Source organism: Drosophila grimshawi, unplaced genomic scaffold, assembly GCF_018153295.1.
Source record: "Drosophila grimshawi isolate 15287-2541.00 unplaced genomic scaffold, ASM1815329v1 contig_78, whole genome shotgun sequence".
Taxonomy (NCBI): Eukaryota; Metazoa; Arthropoda; class Insecta; order Diptera; family Drosophilidae; genus Drosophila; species Drosophila grimshawi.
This window is the reverse complement of record NW_025063616.1, coordinates 362,168-383,995: the sequence shown is the minus strand read 5'-3', so window position 1 is coordinate 383,995 and position 21,828 is coordinate 362,168. Positions and strand designations below refer to the sequence as shown.

The window sequence follows — 21,828 nt, the reverse complement described above, 5'->3', positions numbered from 1 at the left end:
TCCATTCCAAATTTTTGTATGCAACTGATCTAATTTGACCTATTAAGAATTAAATAAATATGTATTCTTTGTTATTCCATTCAAAGAAACTTCATATTACGCACTAATTCCTTTCCCAAAGGCTAGAAAGTGACTACCTTTAATCGATTTTCGCACCCAAAACTACCTCAAAAAACACAAATATGCAAAAATCTTTGAAAAAATTTATCATAGCAGTGGAAGAAGATGCATCCTTATAAAATGCTTAAGCAAGGTCTCATTGGGCTTGATACAGTTCTTAGCACCATAAACAGGATTGTCTTTAATCGAATTTCGCGGAGTGTATTTGTAAAGATGTTCTTTTTTAAGGTGTAAAACTTATATTTCAAATGTAACAATTGCAAATCAATGAAATGTGCATCGTTTCTTGTTGGTTTTCAACGCTCTGGTTTGTCTGCAAAACAAGGATTTTATTTAAGTAGCTCAGCAGGGCCTGGTCAGGCATCCGCTTGAAGATGGGGAAGCCATTCTTGAATGGGTCAATTATGTCGGGACACCTCAATTCTTATCGTCCTGAGGGAGATCGACATTATGTAATTCAATGCCAGACCGCAATGCCCACCGCATTGCGACTCAATTATTTAAGATTCAGTAAAAATAAAGGTTCTGCTTGACTCCTTTAGTGTCTTGGTTTCTTCGGACCACAGAACCACAGTTCCAGGATTTATTCTATCATATAAATATTTGAGTTAAAGTTAACTTAATCACTTGCGATTTCAAATTTGCAACGAGCAATGCGGTACAAATTCTTCTTAAAGCAGGAATTTGGGTCATGAGCAGCTTTTGGACGTCTTGTTTATTTGTTTTTATGTCCGATTGTTTTCAATCGCTTTCCGAAAGATAAATAGGACTTTATTTGGAAGTATCTTTGTCATCGTTGTGGGACAAATAATTTTAATTGTAAATATGATATAATGTACTCATACTCCTCGAGAATTATTTATCTTGACGGAATGCTAATCGCCATTTTCTCCGATATTAAAATAAGTTATATACAATATATATTTAATTTCATTTCTCGATATTACTAATTCATTTGCATTGGGTTGACTTTTAAAGATATACTGATTAAGTGAATTTTGTTAAAATACTGTTTATTACATATTCATAAAAAATATCAAAAGCACGCCGAAGATAATAAACTCTTTAAGTCTGGAGACTAGCTACTCTCGTCTAAATTGCATTATAAATTATAAATGAAAAAGTATTCCGACGGTTTCTTGATAAACAAAAATGCTTTCATTTCGTCATCTGGCTGCTAAATGAGATAGTGATCCGATCCGGTGCAAGTCATCATAATAGCAAAACTAAGATTACTTACACAGTCAGTAAAATCATGATAAATTCATAATATACTAAGTGAAATTGTGTTTTTACATTTTCATCATTTTTTATTTGATTTGTATAACTATATAAAACATAACTCATTTGAAAATGTACAGATTATTATTTAAACTTACAACTAGTGCTATTTGTGTGCGCAATTCAGTTCGCATTCAATATTGAGTAATTTTTGTTTTCATAAGTTTTCGTCTAAATTGAACAAAATTGCATTTGCTAAATCCCACTTTCGGTCAGTCTAGTTGCTAAAAAACAGAGTATAAAAAATACATTTCACTGTTACAATATGCAATTTCACATTAAATATATATAACATTTGATTTTTGCTAAATGCAACAATTAAGTATCATATGTATATACATAAGCTCAGTTTTCCAAGAACTATATGCACACATGGATATAGTACATAAACGTATATTAAAGGCTGTTAGTAAATGCGATCGGCTTCAATGACGCTCCATTTCCTAATTTGTTAACTTTGTTGCTATTGAATTTTCTACGGCTTGTTCTCGATTAACAATGATAGAGACTCTGTTACCGTTTAAGAGTTTAATCCTTAAAGCTTCGTTATGGAGTTTTTCTAAATTCGTTTAACAGTGTGATTGTTTTCTATTTGTATTTTTTTTTTTTTTTTTTTTTTGTTTTCAGCTTTGTTTATGCTTAACCGTGTTGTGAACCATATAAACATTTAAGCAAAGGCACTCTTTCTTCTTTGTACAGTTCTCCCTTGGCGATATTTATGGGAGTTGTGTTCACTATTAGACTAGACATCTAATAAACTAATTTTTGAAGGCCAGATCAGTCAGCGGGTGTGTGCCATTGGCAGCCAACTGGGCTAACGGCTCCGTGATATTGGCCAATATGTTGCTCACTAGATTCGAGCTGCCTGTAGACAAATCATTTACCAATTCGGTATTGTTTGCAAGTAGACGTGAGGCATTTGCTGCAAACTCAATTGTCTTGCTAGCAGCAACCGCGGACAAATGGCGGGTCTTATTTGCTGCTTCCTCGGCGGCTATCTGCGCCCACTCTGGGAACGTGTCCAAGCTAGGATAAATGACCTTGGCCCAAGTTTGGCAGAAAATAAACAGCGTTATTATTGTGATAATCGTTGGTCCAATTCCCGCAATCGCCATGTCCTTGCTGCGAATGTGGGCATATCCAGCGACCAAAGCGTTTGGCGGCGTGCTCACTGGCAAGTGGAAGGCCATACTGCAGGCCAGACCTGCAGGAAAAACTAAGTACAGCGGATTTATCTTCAATGCCAGCGACTGTAAATAAAATGTACCAATAAAATAGGGTTAATTGCGAGCTGTTCAAATTCATAGCCACATCCATTACGTACCATCTCGTTGAGCACAGGCACAAGAATATTGGCAACAGCCACATTCGAGCTAAAGGCGGTCATAAATACAGCTACCAGAATGACAACCAACAATAGCGCTGCGTTTGGTAGCACCTTCAGGCCACTCATCGAGCTGCCAATCAACGAGGCCATTCCACTCTGTTTGCTGCCAGCGGCCAGGGCGAAGCCACCGCCAAGCAGGAACACCAGACCCCACGGCACTCTGGTCTGTATGAACTTCCATGTGATTAGAGATGATGTCGGCGCCGTTGGCACTGGTCCACGTCGCGTACAATATCGCAGGAATGCATAATTGGCGGGCAGCATGAAGCACATGATCACCACGAATATGGTTGGCATGGAGTTCTTAATAACCCTGAAAAAAATGCATTTAATTAAGGAGGCCGATATAAACCAAGTAACAATGTTGAACAGTTATCTCCAAGGTCTCAAAAACTTAACAGGGCTTATATGCATTTCTAAGAAATCTAACCATTAACAAACAAACAAATAAACGAAACAATTGATCGAATAAGTAGATGTAATTACAAGAAAAACCTGTCGTAATTCGCTTTCCCGAAATTAATTATTCTTCCTTACTGGCTGCCAAATCGGAATCGGAATCGTTTGCCAATTAAAATTCAGAATCGGCATTTAAATTAAAATTTTTTTTAAAAACACAAATGCCGGCTCAGATATTATTTGTTCCGTTAATACCATCGTAGTGGAATGGTCGATCTCGTTACTTGGATGTATTTGAGTGAATGCGTCTGTGTTCAAGCTGATATAGTTCTATTCAAAATTTATATTCCTTGCTCTTATAATCTCTGAGATACATTTGTTCACAGAGACGGACAGACAGATATGGCTAGATCAAATCGGCTATTGAACTTGATCAGTAAATATATCCATTATTTGGTCGGAGATGCTTCCTTCTGCTTGTTACATATTTTTTTTATCTATTTTTTATTGGGTTCAGGCACTAAGTAAACAACATATAATAAACTTACTTTGAAGGCAGCAGGTCCGCCCAACCGGTAAATATTCCCGGTTTGCGTGTAAAGTACATGAGAACCATAATAATGAAAAGTATCATCACTTGGATTTCGTGTATACTCATTTTACCCAACTCCTTGTAGCGTTGATCAATTACTTTCTTGGCCACATGAGCGTTATCCTTGCCAACTTGCACCTCTTGGGCCTCCTTGCTCTTCGGTCGCCACAGACCCATGAAATGCCATTGCAGAAAAACATATGTGAGTACTGTATAGACCAGCATCGAGGGCACCGAGTAGAACATGAATGTCGCAAAATCCATTTTCTCGGTGGCATTAGGGAACGCAGAATCGTAGATGCCTTTGAATGTTAGATTTGTGGCAGTGCCAATTATGGTTCCACAGCCACCAAGAGACGATGCATAGGCAATACCCAGATAATAGCATTGTGTAACCTTTGTAGGATATGGCAATCTGTACAATTAGAAATGATTAAAAATAAATGTACAATTTTTACCCGTTTTATGGTATAACTCACTCATCCTCATTCTTTTTTTTGTTCTTTCCACCAACCATTTGATACTCGGGCTCATGATATATCTTACAGACACCTTGCTATAAAATGATTAATGGGATGGGTTATTCAATGTTAGGTCTAACGTCTTTTATTGTTGCCACTCACAGATTGCAGTTCCTCAAGTACCGCCTGGACAATGGGGCTCATCATTGCTGTGCAGGCCGCATTTGAAATCCACATGGATATAAACATTGTCACCATAATCAGGCCAAAGTGTAATCTATAAGATACGAATAATAGTCGACCAGCTGTAGCCGATTAATTCACAACGGAAAAAAAAGAATAAGAATATTGACCTTCGGGGACTGCAGCCCACTATTTGGATCACTCTCAGCGCCAGACGCTTGTGTAGACCACTATATTCCACTGCGAGGGCAACCATTATGCCACCCATAAACATCACCAATGTGTCCTTAAAGTATGTCATGCACGTCTCTTCGGAGCCCTACAAATCACAAGTCATCAGACCAGTCAGCTAATGTTGTGCGATGATAACGATCGAGATATTTACCATGATGCCCATAGTGGGAAATGCAACAATTGGTATCATTGATGTAACGTAGAGGGGCAGGGCTTCAGTGACCCAAAATACAGCCATTATCAACAATACGTACATGCAACGGTATGCCTGTAATGATAGAACATATTAGCATATTTTATAAAACTTTGAGACAACTTGTCTCTAAGATACTTACCGGAGTATTGTTCATAAATATTATGGGAAGGCAGAGCAGGGGCATTAGGAACACAACACATCCTTTCCAGTGATTTGCAAAGAAATTTCCCCAACGGGGACGCGTTTCTACAGGTTCCGCTGCTTCACTGCAAAGGATAAACAATTTATTTATATAGCGATTAAGTTACCTACACGTAATAGTAATAAAATCGAAAATCAAGTTATTTGTTCCAACTTACAGTTCCATTTTAAAATCCGGATAAATCTGCAAGCAAATAAATACAGAAAAACACATAAGTACAGAATGGAAGGTAGTTTGTCTAAACCCTGAACGAGCCTCTAAAAATTGTCACATTTATTACTAGTGGCCATGTTTCCATTTTAGCGAAGATTGTTCAATTATTATCGTTTACACTTCGTTAAAATGCCATTCATTTAAATGTATGCCGAATCGAAAAGAAAATCAACTCAATCGACATATAAATACGTTTATTTATAAAACCTAATAATAATCAATAGTTATCCGACTATCATGTACCCCATATAATACTTACATCATTGATCTAAAAACTTATAATAACAACACACTCTAATCATTTTGTTGTTACAGAAGTGTTTCTATGTTTACTCATTCGATTATAAAAAATGTTTACTCATTAAGATTCGCAGTAGTAAATAATGTATATTTAAACAAAATAAAAACGGAAATGAATTATTATCATGGAATTAGACAGTCCTTTTTTACATGTATCCAGAATATAGCCTTCTATTTATGTGCAGTAATCAGCTAATATACAAACATCAGATGTAATTTCTTTGCAAAACTATCTATATTGGCGCATGGAAATCGAATATTGTGGTGTGGTGGTGTGTGCGGTGCTGTCAACGTCTGTTCTGTATTCGGTTCGGTGCGTTGAGTTCTGTGTTGGAAAATAATTATTTCATAAGTGTAGTATATGCATGACGACGGCGTCGGCCTCTATTTTACGTACGTCATCAGCCGCTGAGTATAGTCAATATGATAATTCTCGTATACACTGTGCTAGCCACAAATTTAGTGCCGTTTTTTCTTATTTAAAAAATTGTTATAAATAATTAACTATTATTGCCTTTTAATTTTAAATTGAAAGATATCGGTTTTACCAAAATTAATTCAAACTCTACAAAATCGTATACCGTTGGTCATCAAAACTATATATACATAGATACACTTCCGTTGCATTGCGTTCAATAAATAAATCGATTAAAGCTTCATTAAATGTTTTGGAATAAAATCAAGACAAAGATTCTCTAATGATAGTCGAAAGGCTCGACTCAAATTGCGAACATTTTTAAAAACAGTTTTTGTTAGACCCAATTTAATGACGAACTTTTTTATAATAGTAGGTCTCCGACCTAATAAATTATATATATATATTCTTGATTTCCAGCACTAGGCAAGTCTGTCTGTCCATGTGTCTGAATTCATATTTTACAATCAATTTTTTAATAAGCTGCACTCTCTCAGTTTTAAAGCTATTTTGTTCTATAAGCTATTAAGTTGTGGGATTGAGATATGCGAAGACATGTCACTCTTTATAATACAATATAACTAAACAAATGTGAAACATTTAGTTTACAGACAGTCGTGAAACAGAAAACATTTGTATGTCCGAAAACATAGTAGTATTTCGAGGCAGAATTAAATGTAGTTTTTATCAGAAGATTAACCACGATCTACAAGAATAAATAATCTTCTTCGTGTGTATATAACCATTATTTTTGTTTTAAGGTCAATAAGGAATAGCAACCTTATACATCGTTCTCGTCGAAATGAGTTTGCTAGGTGTAGCCGTACAATTAAATTGAAATTGAATTAGAGTCATTAGATTTATTGGTTATTTAACTATTTATTGCCTGATTGTCATGTAATTTTTTGAGCGATCTTTATTTGCCATCCAAATTTGTGATTATAATCTGCATATCTCTTCTCTTCCTACCTCCTTCCAATCTCCATCATACTTTTATTTAAACATTTGTTTGATTTTTGACATTTTGTTTCCACAATAGCTTATTGATAAAGTGGTCCGGTTCGACTGCCATAGCAACGAGTAATATACAAAAGTGTAAGCACATTAGTCGGCAATAGTTTAAATTTCAAGATAAATATTGGTAGGCAGCATTGTACATAATATGAATATATTAGTTGCCAAGTGAAACACGTTAATTCGTCACCATAAATCAAATGTTTCAGAAGCTATGGAATTAACTTTTGAAGCCAAAACGTGCTGCTGGTTTTTCCAATAACATATCTATAAGATACTTTTGTATAATTTACAATCAGTCTTGTCAGCCAAAAAAAAACAGAACGCTGCCCATTAAAAATAGTCCCCTGCAGTCACACGGCGACAATGTCAATGCCAATACTTTTAGATATAGCAAGGAAAGAAAGGAAAAGGGAAAGAAAGAGAGAGAGAGAGAGAGAGAGAGAGAGAGAGAGAGAGAGAGAGAGAGAGAGAGAGAGAGAGATACATGCGTGCTCATGAAAAACACTACCTGTAGCTTGGTTTTCCAATTCTTTTTTTTTTTAATAAATGTAATAATATATACGTATGAGTATATGTATTTTAGTGTATTTGCTCAATCGGGAAATGTGTTATCATTAAGCTTTACCCCATATAACTATCAGGTTTCCACCCAATAAATATTGTTACACAGCAAACAATAACTGAAATTTATTTGTGTGCTTACTTGGGCGTAAATCTATTTATTAGTGACAAAATTTGCATTTTAAATTTTACACCACCGTGACCGTCAATTAGTCAAGCAGATGTCTATTATACCCCTGTTAGCGGAATAAAAGTTTTGTTTATGATCATGTAATACCCTTTCAGCAACACTATGAAATGTATACACAAATATTATTGTATTGTATAATTTCACTTGGCCCGTGGTCACATTTCAGTTTAAAATAATAAACTATTTTTACGATCGTGCTAATTTTGTCAGCTTTTAGTTTTGCCACAGCTGGTGCCAAAACTCAGTAAAGAGTGCACGAATCGAGGATACCCTGCACCTAAATGTACTTAAAAGAGTCGGGGATGTACGTGTCGGCCTGACTCATTGATTTGAATAAGCCGATTATACCCTTTTTATAAATTAATCAGCTATAGGGTACACAATATTTTCCACAAGCAATTAAAAAAAGCAGAAATAAACAAATTACAATTATTGACATTGTAGCACGCTCTAAAGTTAAGAAGGGGTTTCTCATCACTGTAGGTATGACCGCATTTTGAAATTCTGAATTTAATATTACTACATCGATGGTGATGCTCATGTTTTTGAATGTGCGCTTGATTGACTACAAAACTGATAAAAAAAAAGGAGGGAGAGCGACCCTGGATGTGCGAATGATAGACAGTAAATTGATAAAGTGTTGCATATAAGGAATCTATATTATAGACTTAATTCAAATAAGCGCTATCAATTGACAATGTCAACCTACGTAAAATTGTTTGTGCTCAATCAATTTAAATTAAATATGTATAGTGTATATACACACACGTACGTGCTTACGTACATATACGCATGGAGATATCATCTATCTCTGTTATTAATAGGAAATGTAAATGTTTACGATCGAATTGAGAGTGAAAATCGCAGAACCGTTATTATCGATGCGCCAATGATTACGGGTTTTGTAGAGAATTTTTTACCTTATTGGAGTTATTAAAAAACAGTGTCGTATTTCGATACATATCGAAATTAGTGAATAGGTTTTCACAAAAAGAATTATAAGTATCTAGCTATTACATTCTCTTTAATAGATAGACAGATCTTTTTGGCCTGATGCATGTGATTATATTACTACTAATATTTAATATTACAAACAACACAAACCGAACTTAATTATAGCCTTAATTTGTGTAAATCCAAGTATCCATTTTCTCTACTTGTTAAAACTAAAATACTTTTTATCTCGTTATATCTTTTTTAGCTTCATGAAATAATAGAAACGGAAACTAATAACAAGATTGATTTCTTTCTAATTCTAGTTGTTAGAGACGTCAATTACAATGTAATAACACACTAAACACTCAAACTACTCACATTTCGGGTAGTTATGACAATAGATTTTAGATAGAATTGCTGTTTAATTATTGCGAAGTGCCCACTTCCACATAAATTAATGGAGATACCTATTAAAGCTATGAAATGGAATGTAACTCATACTATTGTTATACACTTGCAGTGGAGTTTATGACATTATCACGAAATATATTACCTGCTGATGCCATCTGACATTCATCTTTTACTTTCTTGATAGAAACGACGAGAACATTTTATTTATCCATTTCCTTTCTAATAGGAAGCGAACGTCTTAATTTTGTACACATTTTGATATTCATAACATATATTATAAATATATATTTTTCATTTATCAGTTGTAAGTATATAATGAATTGTCATAATTAAAATTTGTTTTATCATTGAATATTAAAAAGCGAACAAGACTCCTTAATAAAAATTTAAATAGAACTACAAAACCAAAACGAAAATGTCTTCAAAATTATGGATTAGGCCATAATAGAGTATTCAACAATGAACACAACCATAACTTTTTTTTTTGTTTATCGGTACTAATGATATAAAAAATGAGGCTATGGAAACATCGTACAACGTGTAGTTATAGTCTATGTTTGATAAGTGAAGTGTTTACAAATTACATACACATAAACATAAATTAATTGTTATAATGGGGCATGTGAGTTACATGTTATGTATTTTCAGTAGAAAACCAACCAATAGAACATCCCAGGAATTGGGATGGATATTTAAGGCATGGGAGTCATACATTAAATAACTCCAAATGATCACGTATTCAAAAAGTAGTACACAAAAAATTATCAACATTTTAATGAAATACGTGCTTCGATAGTTTTAATTCAGTGAATTTTTAGTAGATACGGAAGTTATTACATTTATTTACTATTTCATAATACGTTTGAATTTATATAGACGAAGCGTGTTTCAACAGAAATTAAATTGACACCACTAATATATAAAATTTGACTCAACTTATTTGTCGAGCCCTCAAGATAAATGTATATTTTTGTATAATCTGTAACCATAAAAAATTCGTACAATGGGTAACATGAAATCACATAAATGTATGTGACAGGCAGAATGAGGCATCTCAGAACCACAGAGTACAATATATATGTACATTACTTATCAGCACCCTTGGCAGAATCGATGCCCTCATGTCATGCCATCTGTCTGTTCGTCCGTCTGTTCGTCCGTCTGCTCGCGAATCTACGAGACTATAGCTGCAGAGAGAGAGTTAGAGTGATTTCGAATACTGATTTTAAAAGAACCTATGCAGATCTGGATTAAAATTCGGTTAAGGAAGCACCAATTTTTATTTCAAAGTTCTTGTTTAAACGAAAAAAATGTCTGAGAGTGAGATCGAGAATATTTCATTTCAAAGTTACTACAAGCGTATGTTAGAATTCTCAATATGGCACTGTTGACTAACTAATAGTTACATGACACTGTTCATGTAAACTATTTTACGAAGGTATCAACTGGTGTTTCACAATTGTATGTTATATATACATTTAAGAAAATATCGATTCTCTAATACATTTATGAGTTCATAATATATATTTGTTCATCATATACTGATAATTTTCAAGTTATACAATTCCTGTATAGTATAGTTTATGTAAACAACACGAATTGAGATCTAATTTCTTTCTCAAATGTTGATAAGCAGTTTAATTTAGAATGAATGTCGTGTGTTTCTAATATACTTGGCTATATAAAATACTAAATGAGTCTGAACTTTAGACCCTTGAGACATATTTAATCTGCTTTTTACGGGCGACAAGTCGATTAGAAACTCAAAGTACGAAAAAAAAACGTTTGTAGACATAAAATCGCTTGAAGCCAAATTATAATGCAATTAAAATAAAGGCCTAACTGTACCTGTACTTGTACCACCTGAAGTAAACTGGTGTCCTCATTAGCGCGGCAGAAAGTCTAAACTAAACAATCACCTTATGACATCGCCAATCACCTGATGACAAAGCGAATAAATTGCATATGCTAATTCAAATTGTGGTCATTCGCTTGAAGCTCTCTTGACAACAGTTTATTGATACTGAAACTGAAATCTAAGAAATATATACACTAGGTAATCAATTTAAAGAACGCTATGCGTCTTCAAGCATCTGGTAGTTATTAATAAAACGATTCAACTAAAAATGCACTGTGTCAGCTCTAAACGAAAAAACAAACACTGCTAGATGCACATCAATTATTTAAGGAGAAAATAATATGTATGCATTCAATATTTTAGAGAAAAACATTCTTAACTTAAGTCATTGGTAACCTGGCATACAAGAGAATCTTGTGTAAATGACGAGTTACAGTGCTCTAGTCTAGAGGGCTGACCTAGCATATACCCTGTAAAAAGTTTCATATCATTCACTATTACTTATACATGCGCTGCAAAGTACTGCAGAAGTGGCTTATGTATTGTTTAAGTACATTGTAATATTAAAAATTAAATAAATATAAAATTTGTTTTAGCTAGCTGGTCAGTGTTATATATACGGATATACTACTATTTCACCCATTGCATTTCTTATAAATTTTATAAATTATTCATTTCCTATACTTCCCCCATAGTCCCATGACCTTCACTCCGATAAAAGTCGTTAATTTATGTTCCACTTGAATTCCTTATTCACACCAATGAAAACTTAGTGTTTATTAAACGTTTCTCAACCTAATGTCTGGCATACGATATAAATATTAACACTGTTTAAAATGCATTATTAAGTTCTATTGTTGGAAGTATTGTTTGTTTCAGAACAAAAACTAATATAATTACGCCAATTAAAGTAACATGTAAATGAACTTGAGAATGCAAATAAAGAGTAAACTATGATGAACATTTTCATAAGTTTTAAAATTCAATAAGTGGGAACTTAATTGTGTACTGTGAATTTTCTATCCCAAACAGTCAAGGGATTATTATTAGTAAATATAAGTAATTATTATATTTATTTTTTAGATTTTGATTGTACTAAAAATTCAACAATTTTTGTAGTAATAGAAAAATCGCATAATTTTAAACAATAAATGCGAGTAAGAAGTGCATTCGATGATTTAGAAAAAATATGATTTCATATATGATTTTGCCAATGCCTGCAATCAATCGTATTATTTATAAGATATGTCAATGACATCAACGAATTTTACAAGGTGTGAATCAGATGACTGACGAATCTGCGTTACCTGAACACATATTAAAGTTGCTAAAAAACGTATTTACCTAAAATACATTTGATGAACATGGCTGATTTATTTAATTAGTAACTTATTTATTAAGGGAAAGCTGTTGGAACTAAAAAATTCATAAAACATATCAAGGTTTTGAATGGGTAGACGGATCGTCGCTAAAAACTTGAATAAAAACTAGCTTTGAACTAAACAGTTCTGAACAGACTGCTTTTTATGTGTGCAAGTGCATTCCTGACCTCTACACCGTGTGCATAATAAATGCATAGTACACACATAAATATTTGTCGAAGCATTTTGAAAAGGCAAATATTATCCGGTAAGCAGTCAGATTTTATTATATATTATAGTTAGTTATAACGCATTGAAGCACTCGAACTGTCCACATAAGGCAAGCTTGTTATTGACCGTCTGTTTTTATTAAAACTAGAACGATGATTTCGTTGAAAAATCAATTCACTCAAAATATTATTATAAACTTATCTTATATACTTACAAATGAAATGTCTAACTGGCGTATTTTTATGTATATATAACACAACTGTGAACTGCTGATTATAGGAAATGAATGGTCAAGAACAAGCTGTTAAACTGCTCCGACAAAAACGTGCAAGACCCTTTAAGCAGAATCACTTCAGAAAGTTCAATGACATGATTTAAACTCGAAACACATACCGAAAATTTATTTGCAAATTGTTAATTGGTGGAATGCAATGCACATACAATAAGTGCAAACAAAAAACAAAACACAAATCAGTTTTTACGCGGTTGGCATTATATATTACACTAGCTCGGCTCGTAAGACATGCAAAATCTCTTAACCTTTTGAGCTAGCTTCTGAACGATTAGACGACTTGATTTGAAGTGGATTACAGTTAAAAAATAATATGATTTTTATTATAATATAATAATATAAGCTAAGATTATAAACGTTTCTTGTAAATTGCCTTTAAAACTTTTCATTGGGTGATTTACATCCTTTTTTTTTCCTTTTTTTTAGTTTCGTATGAGCTTTTAATATTTGCTATTCATATTTTGAGGTAAATTTAAATGTAAATTTGGACGACCACAGGTTTCAATTAAGACTGAATATTTACACATTTTCCACATTCGTTCATTAAACAATTTGCATTAAATGCACTCAAATACACATGGTCAAGTTAACATATAAGTTTAACAGCTGTTCTGAAACCGCGTGTGTAGGACTGGAGTGGGAATCAAAATGTATACATATGTGTGTGTACATGTATGCACAGGAAGACCAAACATTTGTAGATATGCATGCATACATGAATATGCACGTGCATATACACAAACAGTTGTACGGATTGGGAAAATGCAAGGCATGAAAAAGTCAAGAACAGAACACTAAAATAAACCGATGCGTCGGTTCACAGAAGCCGAAGAGAGTGAGTGTCATGTCTTTAGAAATGTGTGTGTGTATGTGTGTGTACCAACATAATATAGTATATTAGTAAGCACATGACATGCACATACACATTTATATCCACATGTGCGCCTTTTTCAAAGCATTCAGTCAGTTTGAAACATATGTAAACGTCAGTATGTACATAATTCTATAACTTGTGCACCATTTCCTAACCTAAACTTTGAAAATAAACACTGCACGATATTTTTATCGCCGTTACTATACACAAAATAATAATGTACATATATACATATATGTGTATGTATGTATAGTTGAATTATATGTACATCTGTATGTATAAATATATGAAGTGCTATTATTGCTACGCAATATACATATACATACAGGCATACACATGTATAACACTTTGCTTTTCACACGTGGTTTCAGTTTTATTTTGTTTGTTTTGATATTGTATTTAATTTACTTTTTTCGGATATTTCTGCGTGTCGGGCAGCGGTCAATTTGTTGTTGTTGTTACCAAGAGACAAGACCACAAAACAACGAAGAACAGTAGATGGCAGACGATACGATGAATGACCAGAACACGCCCGTTTCGTGTACGTTGCAGTTCGCGACTAAACTCACTCGAGAAATCGCTCGATGGAACTGACTCTAGGGACTTAAGTCTCTGACTGAGGCCGGCATAACACAACCACAACGTGACTGTGTATTGGTGAGCACGTATCTGTGTGTTCATGCACAGTGGGTGAAAAACTGATCGTTACGCATTAAATCAATCAAAAAATTTGTTATGCTATTTTTATGATTATGAGAAGTATTATGTAAGTAAACTGTATATTATTTGAGTTCCTATGCTTTCTAATTAAATAACAGTGTTAATATAATTCACAAAGCATTAAATATTTAATATTTTTAATAAAATTCTCAAGAAGTGGAAGTTATATATTTTACACAAATTTTTATATGATTTAAAAATCTAAACCCAAAAATATTAACTTGACATAAATATTGAAATAAACCTCTTAGAAAATGAAATCGAATTCTTGCATTAGAATTTAAATATAATAACAAAAGAAATGGATTGACGCAAACAAATAAGCCCAGTAGATATGAAAAATAATAATAATAATAAACAAATATTTTAGTTTTGTCATTTAGACATAGAGAGAGAGAGAGAGAGAGAGAGAGAGAGAGATGGGAATAATAATTCAAGATACTAAATCGAAGAAAGAGTCAAAGCGAAGTTTATTTCAGAGCACAGACAGAGAGTTACCGGAGAAATGTTCAAAATTAAACAAAATAAGATAGAGTTTCGTGGAGAATATGTAAGAAATAATGCGAATAAAATTGTACATAAAAAACAGAGAGACAAAAGACATTAAAAGTATTCAGGGATGAACGAAAAGTAAATATAATTTTTATTTCACTTCGTGCAGTATGCTTTTTTCTCATAAAGGGCTGTTACAAACAAACTGCGAATGGAGAACATCTTTATTTAAATGTGACATTATTATAAAAGTCAATGAATTCTACTTGGTATTGAACATATTATAACTAAATTATTCCACTGTGTAACGCAACAAGTTGAGTGTAGTGAGATATGCAATGCATAAGACTGCCATGAGTGAGAGCCTGAACTATAGATGCGGCTGGTATTTACTGACGACAGCGTGAGTGTAATTAAAATATTGCCGAGGTTAATAAAACAAACTTGTCTTAAATTTACATATTGCACTCGAACATAATAAAACAAAACCAAATAGGAAAAGTATAAAGAATATAACAAGTGTCTGCATAAGTTCAACGACCCGTAAGAATTTTGTATTTATTTTAATATACACTAAAAGTGGCTTGCAAGTTTTAAATAGATTAAGAAATAAAAATATATTTGAAAGAATTAAATTTGAAGATAGTCCAATACCTATTGCAAGGATTAGGGAACACAGAGAACCCCAAAATAAACCTACAAATATTGCTTTGTAAGATACAAAGTGCGGCGTTGACTAGAACACTATACTAGACTACGTTTTAATTAGTTTTACAATGTTTGTCACCACTTAATCCTACCGAAAATAGAACAAGTCACGTCATAAAATACAGGTTAAAATTAGCGAATCACATTTTTAGAGCTGTCTCACGCGACCATCCCTATTGAACAGAAGAAACAGCAGGTAATAGTCATCTAGCCCAGATATCTTGACTAAAAGACACCCTGCATATAATATTTTCCTCTTCATTACGCAAGTCTTTACCTATCGTGTAAACTGAATAAATATATCAAGTTCTGAATTTCTAAGCACCACCGATATTTTATATTATGCCAATGATATCTTAGTAATTACAGCTTTTAATGATTCGTACCGTTTATTGCTTTCCCCCTTAGTCACTTTTACGAGGGTATGAAAATAAGAGCAAAGAGCAAGCGGCACACAAAGCAGTGCCCGAGTGGAATGGAATGGTGTTCAGTTTAGGATCGAACATGAATAGACATTGTGAGAGAAGGCAAGAGAGGTAGACGAAGAAAAAGCAAAAGGAGAAGGAGAAAGAGAAGTCGAAGGAGAGGTAAAGAAAAAGGAGAAAGGTTGCCATGAGTTCCACGACACGCGACACGCGGCAGTGCGGGGACTGCGACAGATCAGGCAGCAAAGTAAAAAGAAAACACGTTTCCAGAAAATACCAGTCAAAACGATTAGACGTCAACAGAAGCAGAAAAGAAAAACAACATGCAGGCTGTCTCAGAAATGTGGGCAAACTGCATTTGCTTAACTAGCAGTTAGTGGACACTTGTTGCATGCAGGAAACGCCCCTAGTTTAGTCCGTAGCGAAACAATATGAAGACAAAGAGCCCCCAGCCTGTGACCTATCTATAAAAGGCGAATCGGAAGGGGGGTTGAGCTGGGGGGCGTCTGTGTGAAGATACTGCACTCCACTTGTCAGCAATCTGAGAGTGCGTTGCCAACAGGTAGTTGCAGTAAGCATGAGCAGCAGCTTCTAAAACCACCTGCTGACTGTACCACAGTGGATCCGACAGATTCAATTACAGAGAAAGTGTAACAGGTTGTTGCTTTTTTGCACCAGCTACAAAAAAGGGTTCCAAATTACCATTACCTTCGAATTCATTTCATAGGAATTTCGTTTTTGTCGAAACTCGAATGTTATTAACATTGATAATATAGTATCGAATTGACTTTAGCATTCACGCGTTTCCCGTAATTACAGTTCCTTTGTGTGTGATAATATTTGTCCGATTTGCATGTGGTAAAAGTAACAAGTGAGAACGTTGCGTAACCGACTCTAGAATACTCTGATACCAATGCTGTGCCTCGCCCACTGATAAATCATTAATGTGCTATCAAATTGTATGACTCTAGGTTTGAAATTTTGTAAGATAAGCAATCGAATGCTCAAATCGTCTCAATACTTACTGCAGGCGGACTTACTTAATTTTTTGTAATCATGTAAAAAGAATTTGCTCCAATTGAACTGCTCTAAATGAAAGGTCATGTAATTTTATCAGAAGTCTCCTCCCCAGGTTGTTAGTTAGACGCTCGACGGGATGCCACTTTATTGATTGACTGAAGTGAATGATTTAGGTTCACTTCTTGACCATAAACTAAAATTCGATAATCATATTCAACTCACAGCCAAAATGCTTTCCAAGTGCTTGGTTTTATTAAGCGTTGGTCACAGAAATGTAATGAAGCTTTTATGCTTTTCACTTCTCTTCTACGTCCACTTTTGGAATACGGACATAACTGAGGTGTTATGCCTAGACTGCAATGCATAGACTGTTCCGTATCAAACTTCCCTCCTTAACTAATGATCGTGTTATGCAAGATTTTATGCTTGTAGTTAAATTACTAAATTGGGAAATCGATTCCGTTGCGTTGATGAGCCAAATTAATGATTCTGTTCCCTCTAGACTGTCGCGTTACTGCTTCCCATTTTTTGTTAATCGTTGTGCTACTAATTATTCCTTGCATGAACTCTGTAATGATCACAATTCAGAGTCCTCTGTTTCTGTCATTAAGAACTCAATTTTAAACATTTATCGTTTTTCTAGTCAACCAGTGGACGCATCACCAACATTTAAATAGTTTGTTTTTCGGTAGCGTAGACAAAATCGAATATAAATCGTGTACCATTGGTTATGCTATGAAAGGGTTAAGTGAGAGTGTTCTATCCGAGAATGCACGACTAACCGACGCCCGGTAGCCAACTTTGAATCGTCTAACATAAATTTGTAGTTATTTATACACGCAAAGATGATTTTGCGATTTATCCAATACTAAATTCCCTTTTATTGCTTCATTAAAAATATCTGTGCTTAATTTATGATTTATATGAAATAGGCAACGCATTGAAGGAGACCTCTCCGACCCCATAAAGTATTTAGATTCTTGATCAGCTTCACTACCTGAGTCGATATAGCCTTTTGCGTCTGTGTATCTGTCTGAATATTTTTCATTTATATGAGAAAAAGTCCATCAATTTAAAAGCAATCTTGAAAAAAATGGTATACAACCGGTCGAAAGATTTTAAATTCATATATAGAACGATTCTTCCCATGTTGTGGCATAAATAAATACCAATAATATATCTAAACAAGAAAGAACGTCGTGACACAACAAAACAAATAAATAAAATTTGTTTAAAACGTAATAATATAAACTCTGAATTAAAATGTCAGCAGATTAACTGTGGACTCCGAGTATGTCTCTCTTTGGCGTACCTAATTTGGCTGTTCTGATACATACGTTCTGTATATATTTTTATTTGTATTTTCCAATTTTGTGGGGAACTTTTGCGAAAGGTAAACATATTTACGCTCTTGATATTAACTTAAACAAAAGAAAAAACTATTGAAAGTAGCTATCAAGATAGAAACGAGCACTTTGGAGACATCTACTCATTTTAAGAGGGAGCCCAGAGCTTGGCTTACAATTTTTTGATGATTAGTATTTGAACATCCGTTTTTAATTTAAACATCTACTGTGCCATGGATTTATCATGCAATAATACATATGTAAGGAGCACTATCGAAAGAAAATGCAAATGTATATTTTGTATATAGATGTGTTGCTTCAAAGTTCATAATTCCCCCCTAGGCGAACGAGCGCTGCGAGAGATTGGGGTCTTCCCCTTGGTTGCAAAAGCAACAACAAATATATACATATAAAAGTGTATACCAGACATTGGATAGATAGTGAAATCCAAACGTATATTAAATTTCACAAATTATTATTTTTTAATTGTATCAAAACCAAACCGGTAGAAATTCATTTTACTGTTCTGCTCTTGTATAAATATAATTTGTACGTCTTTGTTTCTTCTGTATTTAATTCCTGAAATTTGGCCACTTAGACATTGACTATTTGTTGCTATTACTGGGCACCAATCTTATCTTCAATTTATTCGAAGTGCTCCGAGGCGTATCTGAAAACGAATTATAACTTTACATGTTATCAGCTTATAAACTGAAGTAAATTGTTTTTTTTGTGAAATGCTATTTAAACCGACTAACCCACTTTTAAAAACTTTATAATGTAACCAAAACGAAAACCAATAAATTAAGCGAACGCAAATTTGTGAGTCGGTTTCAAAATCTTATGAAAATGATTTAAAAATATTATCTTGTTAGATAATTTCAATGTACAAATACAAAGTTCAGACATCGCTTCCAAAAAGAAAATTGCGTTTCCTGTGCTAAAAATGTATCACGAGAAAAGAAATATATATTTATGTACACTAAATAAATACATATACACCCATTTCGCATTGACTTCTGTGTTCGTCAATTGTTTTGGGTTCCACAAAAAGTGCGTCATTGCCAACCACGTGAACAAGATCATTTGGAGATCTTAAGGTATAAATACATAAACAATTGAACGGAACAATTGTCTTAGCAATTTATAAATAGCGCATCTTTAACCTTGAGTTATAATGCTCATAATTCTTCAAAAATGTTATAATATATATGTGTATATTAGACAATATTTAAAAAAGCTTCAGGTAAGTTCAACGGGAAAAATAAGCTTAATTATCAGATACCATTTAAAACCTTGGCAAGTTCAAGAATTTGCTTAAGCCAAACGAAAATGGTATTTTGCCGAACCAAATCATGCGGTATTACGACTTTGGGTAGTCAGGTGGTTGCCAGACACAAATAATTAGCGGCATTTATTTATATATCAGATAAGGTAAAGATTGTTATTGCTGTAAGACAGTGCGAAAAAAACGACGTCATCGAGCAAGGTTTCGTAACAATAAGATAATATTTGGGTGAATTCATGGGATTCTCTAAGTGCTAGATAAAATTTGCGTTCTACGTAGCCGATAAGCCAACTGATGAAATCATAATTTGTGTAAATGAAAATCGTTGTGTTTCTTCCAACAGCTGTCTGGGCCAAGATAAAAGTATATACTAACTGCTGTATGTGAGCTTGAAATAAGCTTTAGCAGTAAGATATTAATGAGCTTGAAGAACACATGGCGTCCCAGAGAGAAAGTTGTTAAGTCGCATTTTACGAACATATATATAATATTATATATATATATGATATATATAATTTCTACAATACTATATATACATACGACCAAAAGATACACCTGAGCAACTAAGAAAAAACTAAAAAAATAGCATGAAGAGAGAGAGAGAGAGAGAGAGAGAGAAACTGTAGGTCTTTATAATTTAAAAAAACAATTAAGTTAACTTAAACATAAACTTATCAATTTCTTTGTGATTTTTTAAGATTGTGCCATGTTTAGTGAGATCTTTTTGAATTTAACCAACCGTTTAGCTGCTTCCAGGTCAATGACCTACCACATCCCGACAGTAAGATATTCGGATTAAATATTAAATAAACATTGTACACTACATATATTACAAAATAACTAAAACTGATTTATATCTGTTTGCACTCGTTAGGTTCCTCAAGGGGCTTGTCAGTGCCTAATGACCCAACAAAGCGAAGCAAACAACACAAACTTGGCCTCAAGGTCGCTGGGGAATCGTTAAGTGAATTGTTGCCCACAGGAAATTCCAATTACGCTTACCATTTTGGTAGTCTCCTTAGCCATGGCTATGTTTGTATGTGTGCAGTGCTATTTGTTCGTCTATATGTAAGTATTCAAAATATTTTCGCACAAATTATTTCATAATTTTCACTTTCTATTTGTAGCACTGCGGATATGTCCGCCGACGACTTCTTTGGTCTAGGCAACTTTCTGTTGTATTCTGCGACGTTCGATGTCAACTTAACGAATGAGTCTCCCAACAAGTCTTTTTAGGTTCTTCTTCGTATTAAGTTGTCGAGGGCGAAGGCAAATCTCCGATAAGCGTATTTGCTCAGAGTGTAAAAAATAGCGCTGCCCGCCAATTTGTGTGTGTGTGAGCGAGAGAGGAAGAGGTAGGGAGAGAGAGAGCGAGCGAGAGAGAGAGAACTGAAAGGGGGAGAGAGAGAGAGCGCGAGAGTAAAAAGGCATAAGAAGAAGAAAAACGGTGGGTGTGTGCGAGTTTAGTTGTGATTGTGGAATTGTGGATACTAGCATTTTGTGTATTGCCATTGACCTTATCTTTAAAAAAGCCACATGACCTTAAACTATCCTTTCTGTTTCCATGCCGACCTTTTTTTAGTCGCTTCGCAATACGTGTGCTTTTGTGCTTTTTTAAGGCCCGATGTAAAATCATTCATAAAAATGATTAACAGTGGGAAGTGACGTAACATGATGTGAGGTATTTTGTCGACGTGTGGGTTGGGCGATTTTGTGATAGGTGTAAATATTTTTCGCACACAAAGCGGCAAGTGGGAGAATACCATTTGTATGAGACTCGAAACTTTACAATATTATTATTAGTAATAATATTTTTTCTAAATATTTTTCTAAGATGTTGATTAAATTTGGTAGTTGACCAATGCAGTAAAACAACATATTATTTAATAATTTCTTAATTTTAAGTCATATTGCCAAATGAGAATGCAATTTCAATTTGTCTCATTTAAAAATACTCCAATTGTTTCAAAATTCGCTAATTTCTAGTTAGTCGTATTTTATTGTGATCCGATAATAGCGTCTCCACTTTATATAAAGTTATTTATAAATAAATATGTATGTCACATTTCACGAAATCAGGTTTTAATCTTTGAATAGTTTACATAAGAGCAGCGT

General features: G+C 33.9%; 1 protein-coding gene across 2 annotated transcripts; it reads right to left on the bottom strand.

The window, feature by feature from the left end:
* Nucleotides 1–1,410: 1,410 nt before the first annotated feature.
* On the bottom strand, nt 1,411–20,929 carry LOC6557639 (protein I'm not dead yet). 2 transcript variants are annotated; one of them, XM_001985629.3, is made up of 10 exons: nt 20,716–20,929; nt 5,213–5,238; nt 4,993–5,119; nt 4,809–4,925; nt 4,594–4,742; nt 4,403–4,517; nt 4,259–4,335; nt 3,736–4,194; nt 2,726–3,101; nt 1,411–2,651 (listed from the first exon to the last, which is right to left on the bottom strand). In XM_001985629.3, the coding sequence occupies exons 1-10, from the start codon at nt 20,737–20,739 to the stop codon at nt 2,160–2,162; spliced, it is 1,962 nt and encodes a 653-aa protein (XP_001985665.1). In that variant the 5' UTR covers nt 20,740–20,929; the 3' UTR covers nt 1,411–2,159. The 2 variants fall into 2 exon arrangements, with proteins under 2 accessions (XP_001985665.1, XP_032591119.1); XM_032735228.2 differs by lacking the exon at nt 20,716–20,929 and adding an exon at nt 14,123–14,249.
* Nucleotides 20,930–21,828: the final 899 nt, after the last annotated feature.

Excerpts from the sequence above, each read along its gene's own strand:
- LOC6557639 (XM_001985629.3), bottom strand. The coding sequence starts at position 20,739 with ATGGCTAAGGAGACTACCAAAATG. Across the intron at positions 4,926-4,992 it reads TATTTATGAACAATACTCCG|GCATACCGTTGCATGTACGT; the intron begins GTAAGTATCTTA and ends CTATCATTACAG. Across the intron at positions 3,102-3,735 it reads GCGGACCTGCTGCCTTCAAA|GGTTATTAAGAACTCCATGC; the intron begins GTAAGTTTATTA and ends CATTTTTTTCAG.